The 15231-nt window shown below is 43.3% G+C and overlaps 1 protein-coding gene across 1 annotated transcript in view; it reads left to right on the forward strand.

The window, feature by feature from the left end:
- LOC110530844 (collagen alpha-1(XI) chain) overlaps positions 1–15231 on the forward strand; it is a 203533-nt gene that overhangs the window by 13500 nt on the left and 174802 nt on the right. The window contains exons 2-4 of the mRNA XM_036986621.1: positions 4417–4581; positions 10848–11061; positions 12127–12289. Of these exons, the coding sequence (XP_036842516.1) occupies positions 4417–4581; positions 10848–11061; positions 12127–12289 (542 nt within the window). The remainder of the gene's footprint in view (positions 1–4416; positions 4582–10847; positions 11062–12126; positions 12290–15231) is intronic.

Genomic DNA, 15231 nt, shown 5'->3' on the forward strand with positions numbered 1-15231 from the left:
TAGAGTGTTGGGTCAGTAACCAGCAGGTAGCCTAGTGGTTAGAGTGTTGGGTCAGTAACCAGCAGGTAGCCTAGTGGTTAGAGTGTTGGGTCAGTAACCAGCAGGTAGCCTAGTGGTTAGAGTGTTGGGTCAGTAACCAGCAGGTAGCCTAGTGGTTAGAGTGTTGGGCCAGTAACCAGCAGGTAGCCTAGTGGTTAGAGTGTTGGGCCAGTAACCAGCAGGTAGCCTAGTGGTTAGAGTGTTGGGTCAGTAACCAGCAGGTAGCCTAGTGGTTAGAGTATTGGGTCAGTAACCAGCAGGTAGCCTAGTGGTTAGAGTGTTGGGTCAGTAACCAGCAGGTAGCCTAGTGGTTAGAGTGTTGGGCCAGTAACCAGCAGGTAGCCTAGTGGTTAGAGTGTTGGGCCAGTAAACAGCAGGCAGCCTAGTGGTTAGAGTGTTGGGTCAGTAACCAGCAGGTATTCTAGTGGTTAGAGTGTTGGGTCAGTAACCAGCAGGTATTCTAGTGGTTAGAGTGTTGGGTCAGTAACCAGCAGGTAGCCTAGTGGTTAGAGTGTTGGGTCAGTAACCAGCAGGTATTCTAGTGGTTAGAGTGTTGGGTCAGTAACCAGCAGGTATTCTAGTGGTTAGAGTGTTGGGTCAGTAACCAGCAGGTAGCCTAGTGGTTAGAGTGTTGGGTCAGTAACCAGCAGGTATTCTAGTGGTTAGAGTGTTGGGTCAGTAACCAGCAGGTATTCTAGTGGTTAGAGTGTTGGGTCAGTAACCAGCAGGTATTCTAGTGGTTAGAGTGTTGGGCCAGTAACCAGCAGGTAGCCTAGTGGTTAGAGCGTTGGGTCAGTAACCAGCAGGTAGCCTAGTGGTTAGAGTGTTGGACTAGTAACCAGCAGGTAGCCTAGTGGTTAGAGCGTTGGGTCAGTAACCAGCAGGTAGCCTAGTGGTTAGAGTGTTGGGTCAGTAACCAGCAGGTAGCCTAGTGGTTAGAGTGTTGGGTCAGTAACCAGCAGGTAGCCTAGTGGTTAGAGCGTTGGGTCAGTAACCAGCAGGTAGCCTAGTGGTTAGAGTGTTGGGCCAGTAACCAGCAGGTATTCTAGTGGTTAGAGCGTTGGGTCAGTAACCAGCAGGTAGCCTAGTGGTTAGAGTATTGGGTCAGTAACCAGCAGGTACCCTAGTGGTTAGAGCGTTGGGTCAGTAACCAGCAGGTAGCCTAGTGGTTAGAGTGTTGGGCCAGTAACCAGCAGGTATTCTAGTGGTTAGAGCGTTGGGTCAGTAACCAGCAGGTAGCCTAGTGGTTAGAGCGTTGGACTAGTAACCAGCAGGTAGCCTAGTGGTTAGAGGGTTGGGTCAGTAACCAGCAGGTAGCATAGTGGTTAGAGTGTTGGGTCAGTAACCAGCAGGTAGCCTAGTGGTTAGAATGTTGGGCCAGTAACCAGCAGGTAGCCTAGTGGTTAGAGTGTTGGGTCAGTAACCAGCAGGTAGCCTAGTGGTTAGAGCGTTGGGTCAGTAACCAGCAGGCAGCCTAGTGGTTAGAGTGTTGGGTCAGTAACCAGCAGGTACCCTAGTGGTTAGAGCGTTGGGTCAGTAACCAGCAGGTAGCCTAGTGGTTAGAGTGTTTGGTCAGTAACCAGCAGGTAGCCTAGTGTTTAGAGCGTTGGGTCAGTAACCAGCAGGTAGCCTAGTGGTTAGAGTGTTGGGTCAGTAACCAGCAGGTAGCCTAGTGGTTAGAGCGTTGGGTCAGTAACCAGCAGGTAGCCTAGTGGTTAGAGTGTTGGGCCAGTAACCAGCAGGTATTCTAGTGGTTAGAGCGTTGGGTCAGTAACCCTTAGGTAGCCTAGTGGTTAGAGTATTGGGTCAGTAACCAGCAGGTACCCTAGTGGTTAGAGCGTTGGGTCAGTAACCAGCAGGTAGCCTAGTGGTTAGAGTGTTGGGTCAGTAACCAGCAGGTACCCTAGTGGTTAGAGCGTTGGGTCAGTAACCAGCAGGTAGCCTAGTGGTTAGAGTGTTGGGCCAGTAACCAGCAGGTATTCTAGTGGTTAGAGCGTTGGGTCAGTAACCAGCAGGTAGCCTAGTGGTTAGAGCGTTGGACTAGTAACCAGCAGGTAGCCTAGTGGTTAGAGGGTTGGGTCAGTAACCAGCAGGTAGCATAGTGGTTAGAATGTTGGGCCAGTAACCAGCAGGTAGCCTAGTGGTTAGAGTGTTGGGTCAGTAACCAGCAGGTAGCCTAGTGGTTAGAGCGTTGGGTCAGTAACCAGCAGGCAGCCTAGTGGTTAGAGTGTTGGGTCAGTAACCAGCAGGTACCCTAGTGGTTAGAGCGTTGGGTCAGTAACCAGCAGGTAGCCTAGTGGTTAGAGTGTTTGGTCAGTAACCAGCAGGTAGCCTAGTGTTTAGAGCGTTGGGCCAGTAACCAGCAGGTTGCCTAGTGGTTAGAGTGTTGGGTCAGTAACCAGCAGGCAGCCTAGTGGTTAGAGTGTTGGGTCAGTAACCAGCAGGTACCCTAGTGGTTAGAGCGTTGGGTCAGTAACCAGCAGGTAGCCTAGTGGTTAGAGTGTTTGGTCAGTAACCAGCAGGTAGCCTAGTGTTTAGAGCGTTGGGCCAGTAACCAGCAGGTTGCCTAGTGGTTAGAGTGTTGGGTCAGTAACCAGCAGGCAGCCTAGTGGTTAGAGTGTTGGGCCGGTAACCAGCAGGTAGTCTAGTGGTTAGAGTGTTGGGCCGGTAACCAGCAGGTAGCCTAGTGGTTAGAGTGTTGGTTCAGTAATAGAAAGGTTGCTAGATTAAATCCCCGAGCTGACAAGGTAAAAAAAATATGTCTTTCTGCCCCTGAACAAGGCAGTTAACCCACTGTTCCTAGGCCATCATTGGAAATAAGAATTTGTTCTTTACTGACTTGCCTTGTTAAATTAAACAATTAAAAAATTGAGTGTACCTGCTCTATTGCAATGTTAAAGTATAGTGATGACTCTGTGGTGTACCACAACCCATAGCATTACATGTAAGCGAATCCCTGTGCTTTCACCCCTGAGATTAAAGGGCAATTCAGACACTTTTTCAACCTCATATTCATTATCAAATCAAATGTATTTACATAGCCCTTCGTACATCATCTGATATCTCAAAGTGCTGTACAGAAACCCAGCCTAAAACCCCAAACAGCAAGTAATGCAGGTGTAGAAGCACGGTGGCTAGGAAAAAGCTCCCTAGAAAGGCCAAAACCTAGGAAGAAATCTAGAGAGGAACCAGGCTATGAGGGGTGGCCAGTCCTCTCCTGGCTGTGCCGGGTGGAGATTATAACAGAACATGGCCAAGATGTTCAAATGTTCATAAATGACCAGCATGGTCAAATAATAATAATCACAGGCAGAACAGTTGAAACTGGAGCAGCAGCACGGCCAGGTGGACTGGGGACAGCAAGGAGTCATCATGCCAGGTAGTCCTGAGGCATGGTCCTAGGGCTCAGGTCCTCCGAGAGAGAGAGAGATAGAGAGAAAGAGAGAATTAGAGAGAGCATACTTAAATTCACACAGGACACCGGATAAGACAGGAGAAGTACTCCAGATATAACAAACTGACCCTAGCCCCCGACACATAAACTACTGCAGCATAAATACTGGAGGCTGAGACAGGGGGGGGGTCAGGAGATACTGTGTCCCAATCTGATGATACCCCCGGAAAGGGCCAAACAGGAAGGATATAACCCCACCCACTTTGCCAAAGCACAGCCCCCACACCACTAGAGAGGTATCTTCAACCACCAACTTACCATCCTGAGACAAGGCCGAGTATAGCCCACAGAGATCTCGCCACGGCACAACCCAAGGGGGACGGGGGGACGGACGCCAAGCACCAAGGACCTCCATGTGTGAAAACAATGCATTTCTATAATCTGTGGTTTAAAAAAAAAAACGTGTGATTTTCAAAACCTGCAACAAGTTTCTAACCAGAAGGAGGGTATTTTCCCTGCGAATCTCATAGTGTTTGAAAAACACTGTTTCAATGTTTATTTTTATTTTTATGATGATGTCATCGAGTAGAACCTTTTTTCCTTTCTGTTTTTTGTTCTCCCTTTCTACATAGTAAATGATCAGTTTTCACATACGTAAACACGGGTATGTTGCTGGAGAGGATGAAGTTGAAAAGTGGCGGAATTACCCTTTAAAGCTAGATCTACTATGTTAGATCAAAGATATTTTCAATTATATTATCAAATCAAATCAAATGGTATTGGTCACATACTAGCTTAGGGTCTTTTAGGGTCTTGTGTTTTTATAAAAAAAAATCCTACGTTTACTCTATGTACTCATTCGACAAATACAATACATAATAAATACAATATATTTGTTATACTGCTACCATTTGAATTAATTTTTACGCTTCTCTATCGCCCTGTGAAAATACTAAACACTTGTCCCTCTCCTCTCTTCACAGCTGACCCAGTGGATGTACTCAAGGCTCTGGACTTCCACAGCTCTCCGGATGGCGTTCGTAAAGTCACGGGCTTCTGCGCTCACCGGAGAGGATCTAAACCTGACATAGCCTTCCGCGTAGGAAAACAGGCGCAGATCAGCGCTCCCAGCATGCAACTCTTTCCAGGTGACCTAACTGCTCCCCCGTAGATCAGGGATGGGATGATCCATTTAATTTTTTACTGTTGCGTGTTAGAATAGTAGAATGCACAAGGTGCCATTTTAGAAATGTAGTTTTACATCAGCAGTTTTTCTCTTGTTTTATCGGTCACTCAATGTCAGCTAATAGTTTTTTAGATTGGTAAGTTTGTGTAGTGGTCAGCTATCTAAAGTTGTAGTCACACACACACACACACACACACACACACACACACACACACACACACACACACACACACACACATACACACACACACACACACACACACACACACACACACACACGCACACATACACACATACACACATACACACACACACACACACACACACACACACACACACACACACACACACACACACACACACACACACACCATGAACCAGTATTTACCACTCACTCTAGACCGTCCTCTTATTTCCCACACACAGAACAGGATTTATGCAGTGTGACATTTTGCTATATCGAGTTTGTCTCGTAAAGAGATGTTTTTTTTTTCCTCTCTAGTGCTTTGGGACCCCAGACTAGCGCTACGCATTTGGCAGGAAGTTAACGGGACGGGTTTTCTTCTTCTTCGTCTCATTTCTCACTGAAATCACACAGCACACTGAGTCATAGGGAGTGTCCCAAATGGCACCCTATTCCCTATGGGCCCTGGCGTCAAAAGTAGTGCACTACATAGGGAATAGGCTACCATTTAGGAATGCCAGACTAGGAGGGAGACTAAGCAGAGGTCTGGTGACCAGCACTGGTGGGGGGGGCTTGATGTGAGAAATAATTTATTGTTTTAGGACAGAATCCATTTGGAGAGACAGAAAGCTCTTTCATGGTGTTTCCATAGTGGTACTATCCTAAACTGCTGACTGTGTACGAGTTCATACACAGTACTAAACAGGATTATAGGAGCGTGGTCGTTAGTTGCAATAGTACTTCTAACCTGTTGATGACAGATATATTCAGTGATATTTATCAGTGCCATCCCTTCAAAATCAAATCACATTTTATTCATCACATACACAGTTTACATACATGTAAATGTACATACGTGTAAAAGGTGAAATGCCCTTTGGTGTAATAAGATATTTAATGTAGGAAAGGAGTAATGCAAATACCAAAGTATAGGGCCAATACCAGTGTCACCAGCAAAGCTGCCCCATACCATCAAAACCAAAAATCAGAAATTTGAAATGACAGATTTCCACTGGTCAAATGTCAATTTCTTGGCCCAAGCAAGTCTCCTCTTCTTATTGGTGGCCTTCAGTAGTGGTTTCTTTGCAGCAAGTCGACCATGAAGACCTGATTCACACAGTCTCCTCTGGACAGTTGATGTTGAGATGTGTCTGTTACTTGAACTCTGTGAAGCATTTATTTGAGCTGCAATTTCAGAGGCTGGTAACTCTAATGAACTTGTCCTCTGCAGTAGAGGTAACTCTGGGTCTTCCTTTCCTGTGGTGGTCCTCATGAGAACCAGTTTCATCATAGTGCTTGATGGTTTTTGCGCCTGCATTTGAAGAAACTTGAAATGTTTAGGATTGACTGACCTTCGTGTCTTAAAGTAATGTCACAACACAACTGATTGGCTCAAACACATTAAGTGGGAAAGAAATTCCATAAATGAACGTTTAACAATGCACACCTGTTAATTGAAATGCATTCCAGGTGACTAACACATGAAGCTGGTTGAGAGAATGCCAAGAGTGTGCAAAACTGTCATCAAGGAAAACAGTGTCTACTTTGAAGAATCTCAAATATAAAATATTTTGATTTGTTTAATACTTTTGGTTACTACATGATTCCATACAGTATGTGTTATTTCATCGTTTGGATGTCTTCACTACTACTATTAGGAACATGTTTAAATATAGAAAAACCCTTGAATGAGTAGGTGTGTCCAATCTTTTGACTGGTACTGTATATACAGGTTGAAGTCAAAAGTTTACATACACTTATGTTGGAGTCATTAAAACTCGTTATTCAACCACTCTCCACATTTATTGTTAACAAACTATAGTTTTGGCAAGTCGGTTAGGACATCTACTTTGTGCATGGCACAAGTAATTTATCCCATAATTGTTTACAGGCAGATTATTTCACTTATAATTCACTGTATCACAATTCCCAGTGGGTCAGAAGTTTACATACACTAAGTTGACTGTGCCTTTAAACAGCTTGGAAAATTCCAGAAAAATATGTCATGGCTTTAGAAGCTTCTGATAGGCTACTTTACATCATTTGAGTCAATTGGAGGTGTACCTGTGGATGTATTTCAAGGCCTACCTTCAAACTCAGTGCCTCTTTGCTTGACATCATGGGGAAATCTAAAGAAATCAGCCAAGACCTCAGGAAAATAATTGTAGACCTCCACAAGTCTGGTTCATCCTTGGGAGAAATTTCCAAATGCCTGAAGGTACCACGTTCATCTGTACAAACAATAGTACGCAAGTATAAACACCATGGGACCACACAGCCACTGCTCAGGAAGGAGATGTTCTGTCTCCTAGAGACTGCAAATCAATCCCAGAACAACAGCAAAGGACCTTGTGAAGATGCTGGAGGAAACAGGTACAAATGTATCTATATCCACAGTAAAACGAGTCCTATATCAACATAACCTGAAAGGCCGCTCAGCAAGGAAGAAGCCACTGCTCCAAAACCGCCATAAACCAGCCAGACTACGGTTTGCAACTGCACATGGGGACAAAGATCGTACTTTTTGGAGAAATGTTCTTTGGTCTGATGAAACAAAAATAGAACTGTTTGGCCATAATGACCATCGTTATGTTTGGAGGAAAAAGGGGGAGGCTTGTAAGCCGAAGAACACCATCCCAACCGTGAAGCACGGGGGTGGCAGCATCATGTTTTGGGAGTTAATTGTTGCAGGAGGAACTAGTGCACTTCAAACAATAGATGGCAGCATGAGGGAGGAAAATTATGTTGATATATTGAAGCAACATCTCAAGACATCAGTCAGGAAGTGAAAGCTTGGTCGCAAATGGGTCTTTCAAATGGACAATGACCCCAAGCATACTTCCAAAGTTGTGGCAAAATGGCTTAAGGACAACAAAGTCAAGGCATTGGAGTGGCCATCACAAAGCCCTGACCTCAATCCTATAGAAAATGTGTGGGCAGAACTGAAAAGGCGTGTGCGAGCAAGGAGACCTACAAACCTGTCTCAGTTACACCAGCTCTGTCAGGAGGAATGGGCCAAAAATCACCCAACTTATTTTGGGAAGGTTGTGGAATGCTACCTGAAACGTTTGACCCAAGTTAAATAATTTAAAAGGCAATGCTACCAAATACCTATTGAGTGTATGTAAACTTCTGACCCACTGGGAATGTGATGAAATAAATAAAATCTGAAATAAATCATTCTCTCTACTATTATTCTGACATTTCAAATTCTTAGAATAAAGTGATAATCAGAACTAACCTAAAACAGGGCTTTTTTTTTTTACTAGGATTAAATGTCCGGAATTGTGAAAAAACGGAGTTTAAATGTAATTGGCTAAGGTGTATGTAAACTTCCCACTTCAACTGTATATAGTATACAGGATTCTTTGACATTGTTCGATGCATTTCCCAGCTATAAAACAAAATGGCATAAATACGTTGGAAACAGCTACTGCAGCATTTATTTAGCTATGTCATAATAAATAACTATTTTTATTCACAAATGCGAGTGAATACCACTAGTGCCAAAATCTAAAAGGGTGTTAATTTTAGGACCTGCTCGTGTGCCCTCTTTCTGGTTGAAAAAGATCGACAGTTTTAAGATGCTAGTTGCCTACTTGCCCCGTAATGGAAAGATACGGTACAATATACAACTTCACTAGGAACAGATGCTTGTTAAAGTAATTTTACCAGTGAGTGAGTGTTGGTTCTTTGTCAAATTGGCCAGACAGCAAAGGGGGGGGGGGGGGGAAATCAAGGCAGAAAATAGCCGGAGATTACATTAACAATGAGATTTTCTGTGATTATTTGCCGAAAATATTTGCCTTTGAAGCCTTACTGGTATTAAAGACTGGAAATTTCTGTCAAATAGGATTGAATGGAATGGGTGGAGTGGAAGTATCCCATGGGATTGGTAATGGTAGCATTCTGCCATAGAGCGCTCTGTCTGAGGAGAACATTTCAGCTATTATGACATCACCAGTAGCCAATTTTATTTTTTCGTCTTTAAACTCTATTAAAAGGGCTTTAGGTAGGAAGTAGGACCCCCCCCCCCCCCCCCCTATCTGAGATACCTACTGCAGCCCTCATCCTCCACATGCAACAACCGCTCTGCAAGTCACATTCTGTTAAAGGTCCCCAAAGCACACACATCCCTGGGTCGCTCCTCTTTTCAGTTCGCTGCAGCTAGCGACTGGAACGAGCCGCAACAAACACTCAAACTGGACAGTTTTATCTCCATCTCTTCATTCAAAGACTCAATCGTGGACACTCTTACTGACAGTTGTGGCTGCTTCGTGTGATGTATTGTTGTCTCTACTTTCTTGCTCTTTGTGCTGTTGTCTGTGCCCAATAATGTTTATACCATGTTTTGTGCTGCTACCATGTTGTCATGCTACCATGTTGTTGTTATGTTGTGTTGCGACCATGCTGTGTTGTCATTTGTTGCTGCCATGCTATGTTGTTGTCTAAGGTCTCTCTTTATGTAGTGTTGTGTTGTCTCTCTTGTCGTGATGTGTGTATTGTCCTATATTTTTATTTGTCATTTTTAACCCCAGGCCCCCGTCCCCGCAGGAGGCCTTTCTGCCTGTTAGGTCGTCACCGTTGTTAGGTCGTCACCGTTGTTAGGTCGTCACCGTTGTTAGGTCGTCACCGTTGTTAGGTCGTCACCGTTGTTAGGTCGTCACCGTTGTTAGGTCGTCACCGTAAATAATAATTTGTTCTTATCTGACTTGCCCAGTTAAATAAAGGTTAAATAAAGGTTAAATAAATTCTAAAATAAATATTGGATGGTTGAAGAACTACATTTGTTAGGAATGTTATCTTTCACACGTCTTGTAAAATGTATGTGCGATTAGATCTCTTCTGACTCTTTCAAGATTAGCCAGCTGTTGTTATAAATTCCTTAAAGTACCCGGCAACAAAGGTCACATTTAAACTGGGGGTTAAGTTATTTTTATCTAATATATGGGATACAATTAAAGGCACAATCTGTCATTTTAACAGCCTTACCCTTCCACTTTGTCTGGTAAGACTAAAGGATGTAGCTGGGGTAAAATAACCCCTGTCAAGTAAGTAGACAAATGTAGGGATGAAAGAGCTAGCAGTCCATGAGATGGACATGATCATTTAATTGTGGGTATACCTCAAGAATGGGTGGAAAAAAAGGACAAGCCTTGACTTCTGTTATTGTTGATGTACTGTATATTATCAGGAAGTCTCCCAGAATATATGATGATGTCATATTACCGCATCCAACTCGAACCATTCTAACTCTTCTGAGCTAAATGATGTCATATTACTGCGTCCACCTATATCGTCTCTGATGGCGAGTTCAAAACAACTGAGAACTCTGGAGAAAAAAAAATACTCTGCCTGGGAAAAATCCTACTCGGAATTTCAACTGGGGAACTCGGGCCTATTTCTAGAGCACTGACTTCCCGACTTGAAGATCCCTGACGTCATGATTTTAACTCGTATTATTCAGAGTTCCCCGTTGTTTTGAACACTGCATGACACTTCTGTGTATAATGATGTCATTTTTACCACGTCCACATTTAACCTCTCTAACGATCATGTGTTTGATGATGTCATATTACCGCGCTCACCTCTAAAATCTCTATATCTTCTGTCTATCATGACGTCATATTGCAAAGCTACTGTAGCTAACCTGTCCTACCTATTCCGGGAGGGTGTTCCCAGAGGACTTCTCAGGAAGTCTCTCAGCATGTACGATGATGTCATATTACCTCGCCCACCTCTAAAATCTCTATATCTTCTGTCTATCATGACGTCATATTGCAAAGCTACTGTAGCTAACCTGTCCTACCTATTCCGGGAGGGTGTTCCCAGAGGACTTCTCAGGAAGTCTCTCAGCATGTACGATGATGTCATATTACTGCGCCCACCTCTAATCTAACTCTTCTATCATCTTCTTTTCTGACCCGACACATTGATGATTATCGAGGAGTTGGACAATGTAACAGCTAATTGGGTATCCAAATAAACAGAACCAATCAAATATGATTTATTATTATTTTTTATTTTTTTCCCCCTCTCACCAGGAGGAGTGTTCCCAGAGGACTTCTCAGTGATGTTCACCATCAAGCCCAAGGCAGGCAGACAGTCTTTCCTGCTGTCTGTGTATAATGAGCAGGGGGTCCAGCAGCTGGGTGTGGAGGTGGGACGCTCCCCTGTCTTCCTGTACGAAGACCAACATGGGAAACCTTCCCCAGAGGATTACCCACTGTTCAGATCCATCAACCTCGCTGACGGCAAGTAAGTGATAACTGAGACACCTGAGAATCTCATCACTACTGTATCACAAAGCAAGGCCTTTTCTGTTACGGACAAAGTTTGGGTTCAGGGAAGGTTAGGCGATGTTTGGTTAACTTAAGGGTTGCTCTTTCCTGTGGCAAATAACTGAAGTTTGACCTTTCACTAAGCCGTGATGTTATACAAGGAGTACTGTACATTTGTAACCCACGGGATATGAACCCGCGTCTCCCTCTTTGTCTTAGACAAAGAGGACATTCTCTCTTGGGTCGAAGGCAGAAACTAGTTTTGAAGTTCGCATTTGACCATGACTGACTCATGTGTTCTGGGGGTCGATGAGAGGGTCTGTGGCCTTACCGCGTTCTTACTGTTGATACACTCCACACATGTCATGTTTAACAAGATGGCCGACCAGATCTGAGTCTGAGGCTTCTCAGCAGACCCAAGCAAAGCACTGAAAACGAACAATTATTCGATTTATATACTTCATTGTTTAGTGATTGATAACATAAGGAATATAACTGCGAGATGGCTGTCTTTTGAGTTGCCCAATTATTTATTTGGCAGCATTTTGGTGACAGTCTGTTTTTGCCAAATTATTTACAGCTGTCTGCACTGCAATAAACCATCAAAATAACAGAGCTTCATAAATTACTTAACTTTAAAATGAATATTCTGACAGTGAGGTCTTTGCTAATATGAAACGTTAAGCGAAAATGTGTCTGGAGCAATTGTCTACAGCAAAATGAAACGTAGCATTGGTATGTATCTGTTTTCCAGACTTTAAAGTAAAGTAGAGTGAGTTTTATCGTTTTAGTCTTTATCTAGCTAGTACTCTTTCTGAGAAGAACAAATGATCTTCATCAAGACCAACCTAGTTTTCACCTTTCTTGGCATCTCTCTGACATCTCTTACTACACCAGACTGTGGAATATCTCTGACTACTCCAGACTGTAGATTATCTCTGACTACTCCAGACTGTAGACCCTCTCCGACTACACCAGACTGTAGATTATCTCTGACTACTCCAGACTGTAGATAATCTCTCCCTCCTCTGTCCATGTGTAGATGGCATCGCGTGGCAATCAGTGTGGAGAAGAAGAGTGTGACCATCATTGTGGATTGTAAGAAGAAGCTGAGCAGGCCACTGAAGAGGAGCGACGGGGCAGCCATCAACACTGACGGCATCACCGTGTTCGGAACCAGGATTCTGGACGAAGAGGTCTTTGAGGTAAGGACGATGACCATTGCTTGCTATGACGCTGTATTCGGCGGCCATTTTGCAGGCACAACGTCTAAACGCTCTGTGGTTTTATATTTGGCATGTTTTACAATGATTCTTGAATGTATTCCTTCGTGGGACAGGTCTTTGAGGTAAAGAGGACATTGGCCATTGCTGTTCTGGGGATATTATGTATGTACCTATGGTATGCAATACATGTTGGATTGATGCCTTCTTGGGACAGGTCTCTCTTGTAAAATCGGTTGTTTCAGCTATGTAAAATAGATTGTGTCACCTATGTAAAATCGATTGTATCAGCTATGTAAAGTAGATTGGATCACCTTTGTACATAAAGGATCGATTATCTGTTTCTCTTGATCTTGACAAGAGATTTCATGTTTTTTTTTTAAATATATATATATATATATATATATATATATATATATATATATATATATATTTCTACCTTTATTTTAAAGACAAGTCAGTTAAGAACATATTCTTATTTACAAAGACGTCCTACCCTAGACTCCACATTAGCTTCATGCTCATGTACAGATGTGGTGTTGTCTGTGGTGACAACCACAGAATCCTAGTGCTGCTGAAGTTTTTCTTAACCATTTGGACAGATGATGTTTTACAACAGGTCTCAGTGATACCAGCATGCATTGGAGCCTACTGGCAGTGAGTAATGTTAGTGGTCGTAAAGTTAATTGTGTCTTCAGAAACCAGTTTCTTTATTTGCCCTTTTCATACGATTCTTTCATACACGGCGAACAGTTTTATAGACCATATAACAGGAGTACTTGGCTTTCTGCGCCTGGGTAGAGCCCTGGACTGTGTTAAGGGGAAATGGCAGTTGTGTGTGACTTCAAAATGGCAGTTGTGTGTGACTTCAAAATGGCAGTTGTGTGTGACTTTTTTTTTCCCCTTAAAGAGGAGAAGAAATCTGACAAACAGTCTGCATGGGAGTCTTAAATAGGACCGTCATATGAGGGAGCATAAGGATAGCTTCTATAACTTATATTTCTATCTTTATTTGTTGATATGGGAGGTTGTTTGTGACGTGTGACGTAGCTGTCCGTGAGTTTCTGTTTCCTCGTTTTGAGTCATCGGAGGACAAGGATTATGGGGTAAGGGGGTGGGGGGGATTCATGCGGTGCAAAACGTCAGAAAGTCAAGAAATAGGAATTCTGAATTTAATTGGTCGACGGCAATGTATCTCTGAGGCATCCAGGAAGTATTTTATGCCATCCGTTCCTAACATAAATTAAAGAGCATATTGGCCAAATACAGCTCGTATTACATCACACTGAGCATCTGACAATGTACCTTAGCAGTAAACCCAGCTTCAAGAAATATAAATCTTCCATTTTAACAATGCCTTGATATTTATTTGATATGTTTAAATGTAACTTTTGTTTTACTAGGCAAGTCCGTTAAGAACACATTCTTATTTACAATGACAGCCTACCCGGGCCAAATACCCAGACAACAATAGGCCAATTGTGCACCGCCCTATGGGACTCCTAATCACAGCCGGATGTGATACAGCCTGGATTCGAACCAGGGACACCTCTTACACTGAGATGCAGTGCCTTAGATGGCTGTTATACAGCCTGAATTTGAACCAGAGACTGTAGTGACGCCTCTTGCACTGAGATGCAGTGCCATACACCGCTGTGATACAGCCTGGATTCAAACCAGGGACCGTAGTGACCCCTCTTGCACTGAGATGCAGTGCCTTACACCACTGCTCCACGCTGGATCACATCTAGCTTGGAGGCGTTCAGAAATGACATACCGATATCCGCAAACGGACCTGTATAGTTTTCATAACTCCTAATAACAGACCACTGATAATAATCCTTAGCTGTTACCCCAGCTTTACCACAGACAGGTAGCTGTGAGGCCTATGGAAACTATGAGCAGCATGCTATGCTATGCTATGCTATCCTATGCTATGCTGTTGCTATCTGACGAGACAATAGCCCCAGCATAGCCTTTGATGTGAACATCAGGATTGTCATGGTGACTGAAACAGATTGTTTAGACGTGTGCCTCCAGGTCAGAAGACTGTAATCCCTTTTTTCCTCAGTTGGTTTCATCCACATCTTAATGAAAGCTAGCTATCGCTAGTTGAAGCTAATCCAGGGTTGAAAGAGGACAGAACATGTAGCCTAATGACTGTCTAATAAATGCAGTTAATAATTCTCAATGTTCAGCTTTTTCTGTTATTGGTTCTCAATTAGGCTCAAGCACTAATCCCAGATACAATGCCTGCATGTATGGACAGCTAGACAGCTATTTTTGCATTTAACCATGTGTTCTTTGTTTGAACGTAAATTATGCTAAACGTAGTGGAATTATAGAAACATTTGGGCTCATTTTCTCTGTTTAGAAACAAGAAGAAGAGCAAATTATTTTGTTTGTCCCAAGGGGGACCCCGTTGGCACGTTGGAAGGCAGAACTCAGAACTCTTTAGCTGCAAGCTATAGCAGTGGTGGCCTGAACAAAAAGAGACTAGGGCTGTGATCCCAAAATGGCACCCTTCCCTATAGGGCTTAGGTTAAAATCAGTGCACTATAAAGGGATTAGGGTGCCATTTCAGATGGAGACGAGAGGCACGCTGTATTTCTTCACCTGTAAACTATTCCACTTCAACTTTAATAGCCTTGGGTTTGTTGATTGCGATCTGGCTATTTTTGTAGGCAAACTGCTCACTAACGGACAGCCAGAAATATAAAATCTTGTCCAGAGGCACGATCCGGGCTCAGAAAAGGTCTTTGCCATCCAGTTATTGCAACACAGCCCTTCCCAAGGTAGACACAGTGCTCTCAAATGCAGCTGTTGAAATGAGACCAGCAAACCTTATCCGTTAAAGCATGTTTGTTATTGTAAGTAGTATCGTGGAATTGAGACAAATGTGTTTGTCTCTATTGCAATTCATT

The sequence above is a fragment of the Oncorhynchus mykiss genome, chromosome 8, assembly GCF_013265735.2.
Source record: "Oncorhynchus mykiss isolate Arlee chromosome 8, USDA_OmykA_1.1, whole genome shotgun sequence".
NCBI lineage: Eukaryota > Metazoa > Chordata > Actinopteri > Salmoniformes > Salmonidae > Oncorhynchus > Oncorhynchus mykiss.